We start from the raw sequence: 13,330 nt of genomic DNA, 5'->3' as shown, positions 1-13,330 counted from the left end.
ACAGTGCTGAATGGTATAAATGGGTTTTAAACAGCATGAAAAGCCACTCATGCACAATATTTTGAAGGGAGATCTTCGATTACTGCTTCTTATGGTCAAATTGCATTCTCTACTATGTTTTAACAGTTTGGCTCCATCCTAAGGACCAGCAGGTGATAAAATGGTGGGTTGTCACATTGTAAGCACTACAGAAAGGAAAACATTGCAAAACATGACAAGGAATACACCCACCATTTAAGCTGGTGAAATCATGTCCAAGATAGGAATTAACACTGTTTTTTTATATAAAATCATCTCATCGGTTAATGTATTTAACTGTTAAGTGTTGTCTTTTGTTTTGCTTTTAGTCTTCCTCGACATTTGCTGCCATTTATTGTCCCCGTCCCAACTCTTTTGAGACGTGTTGGATTTATCAAATTAGAAATGAGTACATATGTCCCCCAAAACAATATTTTTCCTCGGTTTTAACACTTAATATGTTGTCTTTTCACTATTCTCCATCTAATGAATAGATTGAATGTTTTGAAAATGATAGCAGTTTGATTTTATTCACTGTTTACCAAACGTCCCAACTTCATCGGAGTTGGGGTTTGTAACTTGTCTTAAAACAAGACAACGGCTTACATGAAAAATAAGACACTTTACCACCTAAACCCTGGCCAATGATTTTAACTGTATTAAGCCCCAAAATAGTGGCATACCCCTTTAAATGTGCGTGTTGTGACTATATGAAGTAGCAAGAGAGAAGTTCCCCAAAGTTAGGCATAATATTGGGGGTTAAACCCCGGACTGTCTCGTGCTGCCAGTAGTGGTAGATCACTGTGTGACTACCACTTACATGGTAGTAGGAGTTGGTTGGGCTTGACGTGCCGGGGCAGCTTGTACACAACCCTAAACCTGCCTGGTCTCATGTGGTGTGAGTCTTTAATCCATTACCTGAGGGCAATAGGATTGGGGAAGAGGACTAACAAACCAACTCCACCCCTCCCACATATGGCCAGTTTATGGTCAGTGGTTTGACATAAGGCTAGCAACCTTATTCTGTAAAAACATTCTATGCTACGGAAACGGCAACAAAGCACACCTCAAGATCTGAGTGCGAAGACCCACTGGAGCATCAAGCTCTTATGACTGCTTCCAATGAAAGCTCACGAGAAGTTGGCGGCATGAAAAAGTGGGTCCTGAGCACCAAAACCAAACTTAAGTTTGGCTTCTGGAATGTTCGAACCATGTTTGAAGCTGGGAAGTTAGCACAGATCACCAGTGAAATGAGACGTTACAACCTTAACATCCTTGGAATAAGCGAAGCGAGATGGACCGATTCAGGATCAATCAAAACCAATACTGGCGAAACAGTCCTATACCCTGGGCGAGATGATAATCAACATCATGAAGGAGTAGCCATCATCCTCCAGGCAGGCATAGAGAAATCGCTCATTGAATGGAAACCTGTCAACAATAGAATAGTAAAAGCCAGATTCAAAGGACAGCACAATAACCTTACAGTCATTCAATGCTACTCACCCACTAACGACGCTAAAGATGAAGAAAAAGACCTCTTCTACAACATCCTACAGTCTGAAGTCCAGAAAACACCTGCCCAGGATCTCCTCCTCTAATAAGTGGTGACCTGAACGCAAAAGTAGGCAAGCGAAAATAACAACTACGAGAGGGCTATGGGCAGACACGGCTGTGGAGTAATGAACAACAATGGGGAGCGGCTAGCTACATTCTGTCTATCCAACAACCTGGCTATTGGTGGTACCCTTTTTCCTCACAAGAACATACACAAATTGACATGGCTCTCACCAAATGGGAAGGACCAGAACCAGATTGACCACCTGATGATTAAATTGTAAATGGAGAAGCTCTTTAAGAGATGTCAAAGTGAGAAGAGGAGCGGATGTGTCCAGTGACCATCACCTAGTAACCGCAGACATCAAACTGAAGTTAAGAAAAGCAGGAACGACACCCAAAGGGGCCCCCCAAGATTCGATGTGTGCAGGCTGAAAGACCCATCCATAAGGAAGAAATTCACATTACAACTCAGGAATAGATACCAAGCCCTCTCTAGCACAGTAAAGAATGATGATAGGGAAACTGATGTCAACCAACATTGGGAAAGTATAGTTGAAATCGTTAAAGAAACAAGCAAGAAAATTATTGGACACAGAAAGAAGCAACGTAAAGAATGGATCAGCAATGAATCGTGGAAGACTATTGAAGAAAGAAGAAACTTGAAATCTAAAATAAACAATGCTAAATCATCCAGGATAAAACTAGATCTACAAGCCCAATACCGCAATACCAACAAAAAAGTTAAAAGGCTAGTAAGGAGAGACAAAAGAATGTACTTGGAAGACCTAGCAAGCGCAGCTGAGAAAGCAGCAGCCCTTCACCAGCAAGGCACCGTTCATAAAATCACAAATCTAATATGCGGAAAGAAATCCAGAAGTACCAGTCACATCAAAAACAAACAAGGACAAATACTCACCACAGTGAAAGAACAGGAGGCTCGCTGGACAGAACACTTCAGAGAGATCCTGAACAGAGTTCCCCCCCTTCATCCAGCAGAAGCATATGAAGCTACAGAAGACTTGGACATCAACATCAACGTACCAACAAAAGCAGAAATTATACAAGCTATTTAATCCCTCAAAACCCGGAAGTCACCAGGTGCTGACAACCTGAATGCAGAACTCTTCAAAGCCGATCCACAATTATCTGCAAGCATCCTCCATCCGCTATTCACCAACATCTGGGAGAAAGCTGAAATCCCATCAGAATGGACAAGGGGAGTAATAATAAGTGTCCCAAAGAAAGGCACACTATCTGACTGCAACAACTGGAGAGGCATCACACTTCTCTCTGTACCGAGCAAAATTTTCTGCAAAATTGTCATACAACGCATAACATCAGCAGTCGACAAAATGCTCAGAGAGGAGCAAGCTGGCTTCAGGAAAGGCAAGGGCTGTGTAGACCAGATATTCACTCTCAGGAACATAATTGAGCAATGCAGTGAATGGCAAAGACAGCTATACATAAACTTCATCGACTTCCAGAAGGCTTTTGACAGCATCCATCGGGATAGCCTATGGAAGATCATGAGAAGCTATGGCATACCCTCCCACATAGTCAGCATAATCCAGCAATTCTACACCAACTTCTCTTGCACTGTAGGGACATGCACCACCAGCTTTGCAGTAAGATCTGGAGTCCGTCAGGGATGTGTGATGTCAGCGCTACTTTTCAATCTGGCTATGGATTGGGTTATGAGGAGGACCACAGAGGACAAGATAAGAGGGATTCGTTGGACTCTCTATTCCACCATAGAGGACCTTGACTTCGCGGACTTGGCCCTTCTGTCCCACACACACGCACATCTACAAGAGAAAACAAACAGACTTCAACATTATAGCCAGCAAGTCGGGCTCGTCATCAATACCAGCAAAACCAAAGTCATGCCTATCAACACCAAAACACCAACAATTATAACAATAGAGGACCAGAGCTTGGAAAACACAAAGAGTTTCACATACCTGGGAAGCACCATTCATAACGATGGGGGGGACCAGTAAAGACATTCAGAACCGGATCAACAAAGCCCACGCAAGCTTCATAAGATTAAGAAAAATATGGAACTCAAAGCAATACACCATCAAAACAAAACTACGACTATACGAAAGCTGTGTAATATCTACTCTACTATATGGTGCAGAATGCTGGAAAACCACAGAAGGCGACCTGCACAAACTCTCCACATTTCATACAACATCCCTGCGCAAAATCCTACACATCTACTGGCCCAAAACCATCTCCAACAAGAAGCTACTCAACATAACCCAGCAAGAAGATATGCAATACACCTTCAGGAAGCGAAGATGGACCTGGATCGGCCATGTACTCAGAATGGAAAACAACGCAATTCCAAGAGTCGCTCTGCACTGGACCCCAGAGGGCAAAAGGAAGAAGGGGAGGCCAAAGATGACATGGCGCCGGACCATTGAGAAGGAGCTCCAGCAGCACCATCAAAGCTGGGGGACCATCGAGAAGTTGGCTACAGACAGACCGAAATGGAGAGACTTTGTTGCTGCCCTATGCGCCGAATGGCATGATGGGGTTAAGTAAGTAAGTAAGTAAGTAAACCCCGGACACTGGACTTTGTAGCAGTTTCTAAAATGTTTTTGTTTCGTTTCCTTTTCTTTAGAGCCAGTCCACATCATCGCATACGAGGGAGAGTCGGTGACTTTACCATCGGGCAGGAACTCGTCCTGGAACCTCAGCCGCATCCAGTGGTCCATATTCAACAACATAACGTTCATAGCCACCCTCAGAAGCGGCGAACGGAATACCAACCACTTCGAGAGGTACAGGGGCCGACTGACCCTCGACACCACCACCGGAGACCTTCACATGAGCGGCCTGAGAGGAGACGACTCCAGGCTGTATTCGGTTCTCCTGATGGCAGGCGACGGACAGGAAAACCACGAGGTCAACCTTGAAGTTCGAGGTGAGATAGACATGTGTGTCAGCGTGCTTTCAAGTCACTTTATACCCCTGTCACCACACACACACACACACACACACACACACACACACACACAGGGCCGGATTAGAAGCACAGTGCCCAACCATACAGCCAGTTAGGGGGCACCACAATACACAAACTGGGGGCACTTCAATGTCTTCATAGAGTCCTGCACAAACGAACACTTACACGCCAGCGCACAGATGTAACGGATGCCAACTCGCAGAGATCGGCGGTAGAACGTTAGTAAACCTCCCTCCTGAAGCCTTATACAGATAGTGAGGCAGTGAGTTTGTGCCCCGAGTGGCAAACTACCGCAGGTTGACCTTGGCTACACTGGTGCAGTGACCCGGATGGGAGTGAGGTTTAGGGGGATGACTGTAAGGGATGCCAACTAGAAGAGTTTGATAGTCGAAAGTTAGTAAAGGTGCACTGTGTAATATTTTTTGCCGTTTCTTTCCAGAATTCATGCTGCCCATTCATTAATGTTACCTTTTTCACAAATACTTACCACCCCCATCAAATTCCAAGTATGCATCATGACTGGGAAAATTGCACTTTTCATACATGAAAATTAAGGAGGATCTTCACCATTGTCCGCCATTTTGAATTTCCAGAAATAGGCAGTTTCAGCTGCAAAACTTTCTATAGGCCTACTTTGGTCATACTAGTAAATATTAGTTTATACATTTATATTTGTAAATATTAATGAGCAGCATAGTTGTAATACCTACTCTGGCAACAATCTTACACAGTACACCTTTAAACTTCCCTCCTGAGGCCTCATACAGATGCAATATTTACTTACCGTAGCCGTTAGCCTCATCTGTTTCTCACCTCTGCTCCCATGGCGGAGGGTTGTGGTGAGGTTGCTGGTTCCAGCACACTGCACTGGATGATATCGGCTACACACACACACACACACACACACACACACACACACACACACACACACACACACACACACACACACACACACACATATTATTTGGTACACTCACATTAATAAAGTAAAGAATGCTAATTGTGAGGACCACACTTTGTTGCCCATTAATTAGAAAAAAAAAAAGATACACTATACAATAAGGTATGATATACAGTAGGCCTTTATACTGTATTGATGATGTCTGATGATGATGATGATGATGATGATGATGATGATACAGTTTCCCCTTGTCTCCTGCCGTTTGAAACAGAACAACTACCTGTGCCACATTTAACCATCAAGGTGGCCACGGTACACGATGGGCATTGCAGGGCTGAGGTGAGGTGCGACCCACGGCGGGCTGGTCTTAGCATCTCATGGCAGTCAACGAACTCTACAACCAAATACTATCAACGATTGGATGGCAACGATTCAGTCCTGTATGCGGAGGTACAAGAATACAGCACAGGAAACTTTACCTGTTTTCTCAGCGATGGCTTACGTCATAAAAAAAACACAACAGCGGGACCATGTCAATGTAAGTAGCCTATCTTCAGTTGTCCTGTGCTGAATTGTAAAAACAGTTACAAATATTGAATTCATGTGCTCGGTGCATTTGGTATATCTGAAAGAATTTGAAAATTTGCCACCATGTTATGATACAATTTTCTATGAAAATGTTAAATTGACTTCTTCATTGGTGTCTAATGGAGACTTTTTTCACTGTAGTAAAAGAGCGTCATCATCACTACATCACTGCATGTTTGCTGAGTTTGGGGCCTGGACTTATTTTTCTAGTATACAGGTATGATCTTACGTTTATTTAATATCTTAGCTCTATTCATTTACATTTTTCACACATCTCATAATATCCCTTGTGTATGTACAGCGCCTTCAAAAAGTCTACACACCCCTCCTCAAATGTCAGCTTTTTGTGATGTAAAAAAATGACAGAAAGACAAATAAATTCACAGCTTTTTCCACCTTCAATCTAAACTATTAACCTGTACAATGCAATTGAGAAACAAGCATAAAGCTTTAAAGGGAAACAATAGAAAATAAAAAACTTCAATTAACATGGTTGCATAAATATACACACCCTTAAATTAATACTTAGTTGCAGCACCTACGGGCTTCTCTGGACCATTCCAAAACCTCAATCTTATTCTAGTGAAGCCATGCTTTTGTAGACTTAGGCGTGTGCTTGGAGAAATTGTTGTTCTGAAAGATTAGTTCCTCTGCATCTTCACCTTTCTACCAGGGGGTCGGAGGTTTTGTGCCACTACCACGGCCCCTGTGGAAATGTTCATAATTCCCTCCTCCCTAATAAGGGCTCCAGTAACATCTGAAGAAAAACAGCACAAAAGAACAATGCTGCCACCACCATACGTCATGTTAGGTATGGTGTTATTGCGGTGATGTTTTGTGCCAAAAATACCTTTTGGAATTATGTCCAAAATGTTCAACCTCGGTTTCACCTGACCATAACACATCTTCCCACATGCATTTGGGAGATTACATAAGTATTTTTTGCAAAATTTACCTCACCAAGATTGAACTTTTTGGTCATAATTCAAAAGGGTATGTTTGGCGCAAAACATCACCGCAATAACACCATACCTAACATGACGTATGGTGGTGGCAGCATTGTTCTTTTGTGCTGTTTTTCTTCAGCTGTTACTGGGGCCCTCATTAGGGAGGAGGGAATTATGAACATTTCCACAGGGGCCGTGGTAGTGGCACAAAACCTCCGACCCCCTGGTAGAAAGGTGAAGATGCAGAGGAACTAATCTTTCAGAACAACAATTTCCCCAAGCACACGCCTAAGTCTACAAAAGCATGGCTTCACTAGAGTAAGATTGAGGTTTTGGATTGGTCCAGAGAAGCCCGTAGGTGCTACAACTAAGTATTAATTTAAGGGTGTGTATATTTATGCAACCATGTTAATTGAAGTTTTTTATTTTCTATTGTTTCCCTTTAAAGCTTTATGCTTGTTTCTCAATTGCATTGTACAGGTTAATAGTTTAGATTGAAGGTGGAAAAAGCTGTGAATTTATTTGTCTTTCTGTCATTTGTCACAAAAAGCTGACATTTGAGGTGGGGTGTGTAGACTTTTTGAAGGCACTGTAAATACATAGTTATTTACAACAGTTCATACTGTCCTACTCAGCACTTCTGTCGAGGAAGCTAGGTGTTTACCTTCATGAGATGTATCTGCCTAGCCTCCAGGAGTGCTGTGACATGATAATGAGTTGAAGAATTAGCCTGCATGTAGCCTACATTATAGAGAAAGATGAAGTAGAGAGCAAAGTGAAGTTCATGTTACCCTTTGCTCCAAGCTTAATGTGCTCCCACAACACAAGTACACAACTCTTTGCTGATCATTGAGGATTGCGATAAAAATTTCAGAATGTGCTCAGACAGGGAAGCCATGGTGGGAGCAAAGGGGTCCATTATCCCAGGCACAGGGACATAGGGGGCCCCAGAATTGGTTCCCTATTACATTGTATTGTGTGGGGGGGACTTGTAGATCCCTGGGCCCCGTCAAAGCTGTCAGCAGTCCTGGGCTCAGGATCTCTCTAACATAGAACTGATTCGTCTTCTGTGATGACCTGGATCACTGTCTGGATTAGAATTCTGCAATAAAAACGTTATGGTCCCTCAAAGAACCGAATCAATTGGATGGAATCGGACGTTGGCAGAGCAGTGCTCTGAACTTTGACAGAATCAGTGTGCAGAGGCCCTCAGTGTCAGTTTCACAGATTTTGCCAACATTTCGTGACCCTGGTCACTGAAATGTTTTCCGTAATGGACTCATGGAAGTGCTTTCTCTATATTCCCACAGCACTATGTTTCCACAGTCTTGTGTTTTCTCAGGTTTTCTAATTTCAAAGATTTTTTTTCTCAAAAAACATTTCTTACTGACAGGTTAGGGTTAGGGATTGTTTTGGTCTGGGCACAGCAAGTACAGTGCCTTCAAAAAGTCTACACACCCCTCCTCAAATGTCAGGTTTTTGTGATGTAAAAAATTGACAGAAAGACAAATAAATTCACAGCTTTTTCCACCTTCAATCTAAACTATTAACCTGTACAATGCAATTGAGAAACAAGCATAAAGCTTTAAAGGGAAACAATAGAAAATAAAAAACTTCAATTAACATGGTTGCATAAATATACACACCCTTATATTAATACTTAGTTGTAGCACCTACGGGCTTCTCTGGACCATTCCAAAACCTCAATCTTATTCTAGTGAAGCCATGCTTTTGTAGACTTAGGCGTGTGCTTGGGGAAATTGTTGTTCTGAAAGATTAGTTCCTCTGCATCTTCACCTTTCTACCAGGGGGTCGGAGGTTTTGTGCCACTACCACGGCCCCTGTGGAAATGTTCATAATTCCCTCCTCCCTAATGAGGGCCCCAGTAACAGCTGAAGAAAAACAGCACAAAAGAACAATGCCGCCGCCCCCCCCCTATACCCCCACCATACGTCATGTTAGGTATGGTGTTATTGCGGTGATGTTTTGCGCTAAACATACCCTTTTGAATTATGACCAAAAAGTTCAATCTTGGTGAGGTAAATTTAGCAAAAAATACTTATGTAATCTCCCCAAATGCATGTGGGAAGATGTGTTATGTTCAGGTGAAACCAAGGTTGAACATTTTGGACATAATTCCAAAAGGTATGTTTGGCACAAAACATCACCGCAATACACGTAACACCATACCTAACGTGACATATGGTGGTGGCAGCATTGTTCTTTTGTGCTGTTTTTCTTCAGATGTTACTGGAGTCCTTATAAGGGAGGAGGGAATTATGAACATTTCCACAGGGGCCGTGGTAGTGGCACAAAACCTCCGACCCCCTGGTAGAAAGGTGAAGATGTAGAGGTACTAATCTTTCAGAACAACAATTTCTCCAAGCACACGCCTAAATCTACAAAAGCATGGCTTCACTAGAATAAGATTGAGGTTTTGGAATAGCCCAGAGAAGCCCGTGCTGCAACTAAGTATTAATTTAAGGGTGTGTATATTTATGCAACCATGTTAATTGAAGTTTTTTATTTTCTATTGTTTCCCTTTAAAGCTTTATGCTTGTTTCTCAATTGCATTGTACAGGTTAATAGTTTAGATTGAAGGTGGAAAAAGCTGTGAATTTATTTGTCTTTCTGTCAATTTTTTACATCACAAAAAGCTGACATTTGAGGAGGGGTGTGTAGACTTTTTGAAGGCACTGTATTCTATTACATTTATTTACGTTTATTACATGAACTTGATAGCCTAGATCAGCGGTTCCCAAACATTTTCCCCTGCACACCCCCTTGTACATTTCAATGTGGTTTGCGCACCCCCTAAGCAAATATTTTGGTGTGCTGATGGCCACTCAACTATGATTCACTGCACATTGTGCACAGTTGTATTGGGGACTCATCTTTTCCAATTGTCTAGGAGTTAAACTACACTTCAAATGGACCCTTCCAGCATACAATTCACCATACAATTAAAAACTACTTCATGTTCATTAATGCTGTAAAAACTCACATATCCACCAAGGCTCTATTTAGCTCTATTTAGCTCGCCTCGCGCACCCCCTTATGGCAGGCTGCGCACCCCCAGGGGTGCACACACCCGTTTGGGAAACCCTGGCCTAGATCAACCAACTGGAAATGGTATTTCTCAAAACATTGTCTTTACTGGTTATGGTTAGGGACTGTTTTGATCACGGTACATTAGAATTTGGTAGGCCTATCTATTTTCTAATGATAACATGCTGTGGGAATATAGATAGTACGAGTCCATGAGTCTATCACAGAAAACACTTCCTTGACCAGGGGCACAGTATTCTGGCAAAAATTGTGAAACTGACACAGATTCGATGTCCTAAAGATCCGTGTTCATTCCACGGAATTCTGAGAGATCAGGCTGAGAATTGTGATTAGCTCCCTGATTAAGGGAAGGTTAAAAAAAAAACCCAAAGCAAAAAAAAAAAAAAAGTAGGAAAAAAAACATTATTACAGTGCATTGTGAAACAACATTGGCATCCGCACTTCCAGTGACTGTAGTTTGAACATTATTCAAAACAAGTTGCACATGCTGTATATTTTATGCAGACGTTGGCCTAATGTGCAGTATGTATTGTTCTCGTGCTGATTCTTCTGATTCCATCACTCTGTAGCCTATTTGCAGAGGTGTATCTTGCCACCACCAGGCTAGGCAGGCAGTGGTTTGGAGCCACCAAGGCCCTAGACGATAAATAGCAGCTCAGACTTTACTACAGTTGTGGCAATTTTGTGTCAAATGTACATTCTTTTCAACTTTTCACATTCACTGACGCTGCAACATGATCTCCAAAAATTCCGTGCTCCTGGACATGGATGTTAAGGACACAAAATCCGTGTCCAGGAGCACGGATTTTGCCAAAATTCCGTGCTCCTGTACACAGAATTATTTTCTGTGATGGACACACAGAAGTGCTCTCTCTATACTCCCACAGTTCTATGTTTCCACAGTCTTGTGTTTTCTCAGGATTTTTCTAATTTCAAATATTTTTTCTCAAAAAAGCCTTTCTTACTGACGGGTTAGGGTTAGGGATTGTTTTGGTCTGGGCACAGCTAGTATTCTTTCATTCATTATATGAATTTGATAGCCTATCAACCAGCTGGAAAAGGTATTTCTCAAAAATATGTCTTTAATGATAGGTTATGGTTAGGGAATGTTTTGGTCAAGGCACAACTTAAATTGCTGTAGCATTATTTTGTTTAGGATTAGCATTTGGTATGTATTTTCTAATGACAGAGTTAACACAGTGCTATGGGAATATAGAAAGCACTTCCGTGTGCCCGTCACGGAAAACAATTCCCTGTCCAGGAGCACGGAATTTTTGTAGATCAGGCTGGACATTGGCAATGAGTTTAATGTAATGTAATTTAATTGCAGATTACAGAAGATATCAGGAGGTAAGAAATAAACGTTCTTTCTTTCTTTCTTTCTTTCTTTCTTTCTTTCTTTCTTTCTTTCTTTCTTTCTTTCTTTCTTTCTTTTTTTCTTTCTTTCTTTCTTTCAAGTGACACCAGCAGCATTTCTGTGTGCACAAAATGAAACTGGAGTAATTATTAGGCCTAGTTCATTCTCTGCGAAATAATGCCATAATAATGGTCAGGAGAGACACAGCCTGTGGTGGTTTCCGTACATTACATTTCTTTATTTTAACAGACAAAATTTGGTCCATATGTAGAGCATCAAATATTGACATAAAAAAAACAATCCAGAAACAATGGCAAACATGGCAACAATCTCATCCCTAAGAAATTGGTTTAATATCCCAGTCCCAACCCAACCTTCGTTGCATAAAATAGATTTGCTTTTCAGTACAACAGAGCTTTTTAAATTTGAATGCAATTTACACATTTTACACATTTAATACATTTTAATTCAATTTAATTAGAAAATAATTTGCTGTATAACAAGGGACAAACATTTACGTGTATGAGAATACAAAAATATAGTTATTTACAGGAGACAGTACAGTTGTTGATTTTTTGCATGACATGCACAGGGGTCCCATTAAAAGCAATTGTGGGCCTACAAATAAAAAAACATTAGGCCCCTTGATTTGACTTTCGTTGTGTGGTCATTGAGGCCCTACCACCCACCTCTATACTGCCCCCCTGTGCATCCAGTTCATGAACAAGCTCAATGACGACCATGAAAAATATCAAATGAGCTAACAATAGTCAAACACATTTATAAAGTGAACAGTAATGATATATAAGCGTAATGACATGAACTTGTTGTCCGCAGGTTACAGCACCTCTTGATATGGCGATGAGGAGGGGGGGCCCACAAGCTGTCGGGAAAAGTTTACCTTGTCGTACAACGTCTGGGGCTGAAAAGGCAAAGCAAATTATATATGTGGGATTTTATTTTTTATTTAAGAAGTGGTGCACACATACAAATCGCAACATAAACACAGGATGAAAAGAGTTGTGAAGAATGCCAATGACTGTGATTGTGTGTGTGTGTGTGTGTGTGTGTGTGTGTGTGTGTGTGTGTGTGTGTGTGTGTGTGTGTGTGTGTGTGTGTGTGTGTGTGTGTGTGTGTGTGTGTGTGTGTGTGTGACTAGGAGGATGTGAGGCATTGAATGTAAAGTAGCTGTACCCTGTAAGAAACAGAAATATATGACTGTGGTTTATTGGTTGCTATTAACACTTAACGATGGGACCAAATGAGAGTGTACATTCATACAACCATAACAATATTTATATGTTGTGTGTGTCTATCTTTGTATGTGTTTATCAACCATTCCTATTTTTATACTGAGTTCTAATTGTGACTAAAATTCTACTTTTGACATTGTCATTAAAAGCCTTTGCGCATTGCCTCCGTTATACTGTAACCTCATTGTCACCAAAATTTAAATTTCAACAAGCCTTAAAGGGACAGTTTGGTCAATTTCAACATACAGTTGTATTGCTCACGCTACCCTTGACTTGTCAGTACCTGGTGATGCCACATTTTTCGGCTCAGCCCTTTCCGAGATATGAGCAATTCTAATGGGGGCAGCGTTTGTTTACATTTTTAAAAAATGAAACATAGGCCAACTCCAAATATTTTCACAAAAGGTACTGCTGTTTGCTAGTTGTCTGCTGATGTTTTATAACCTTTTGGATGTTTTTGGGAATAAATAAAAATGTTTTTTGAAATGTAAACAAAGAGCTGCCCCCATTACAATGACCAGGATCTCGGAAACGGCTGAAGAAGAAGAAAAAAAAAATCTCAGGCACTGACAAGTCCAGGGTAGTGTGAGCATTACAACTGCATGTTGAAATTGACCAAACTGTCCCTTTAATCTGTCAGTTAAGACTCAGTACCTTATTAAT

At 41.4% G+C, this 13,330-nt stretch overlaps 1 protein-coding gene across 1 annotated transcript; it reads left to right on the top strand.

The window, feature by feature from the left end:
• Positions 1 to 2,930: 2,930 nt before the first annotated feature.
• LOC134442672 (uncharacterized) lies at positions 2,931 to 12,350 on the top strand. Its single transcript, XM_063192717.1, has 7 exons — positions 2,931 to 2,964; positions 3,719 to 3,900; positions 4,168 to 4,510; positions 5,725 to 5,991; positions 6,183 to 6,258; positions 11,388 to 11,407; positions 12,252 to 12,350. The coding sequence occupies exons 1-7, from the start codon at positions 2,931 to 2,933 to the stop codon at positions 12,266 to 12,268; spliced, it is 939 nt and encodes a 312-aa protein (XP_063048787.1). The 3' UTR covers positions 12,269 to 12,350.
• Positions 12,351 to 13,330: the final 980 nt, after the last annotated feature.

The sequence above is a fragment of the Engraulis encrasicolus genome, unplaced genomic scaffold (genome assembly GCF_034702125.1).
Source record: "Engraulis encrasicolus isolate BLACKSEA-1 unplaced genomic scaffold, IST_EnEncr_1.0 scaffold_203_np1212, whole genome shotgun sequence".
In the NCBI taxonomy this organism is placed as follows: domain Eukaryota; kingdom Metazoa; phylum Chordata; class Actinopteri; order Clupeiformes; family Engraulidae; genus Engraulis; species Engraulis encrasicolus.
Note: the sequence above shows the minus strand (reverse complement) of the source record. Positions and strands in the feature narration are given on the sequence as shown.

What these genes read in the sequence shown, in the direction of transcription:
- LOC134442672 (XM_063192717.1), top strand. Translation starts at nt 2,931, where the DNA reads ATGCTCAGAGAGGAGCAAGCTGGCTTCAGGAAAG. An exon ending in GGTCAACCTTGAAGTTCGAG is followed by an intron (nt 4,511 to 5,724) that starts GTGAGATAGACA and finishes CGTTTGAAACAG; the next exon opens with AACAACTACCTGTGCCACAT. An exon ending in CTTATTTTTCTAGTATACAG is followed by an intron (nt 6,259 to 11,387) that starts GTATGATCTTAC and finishes ATTTAATTGCAG; the next exon opens with ATTACAGAAGATATCAGGAG.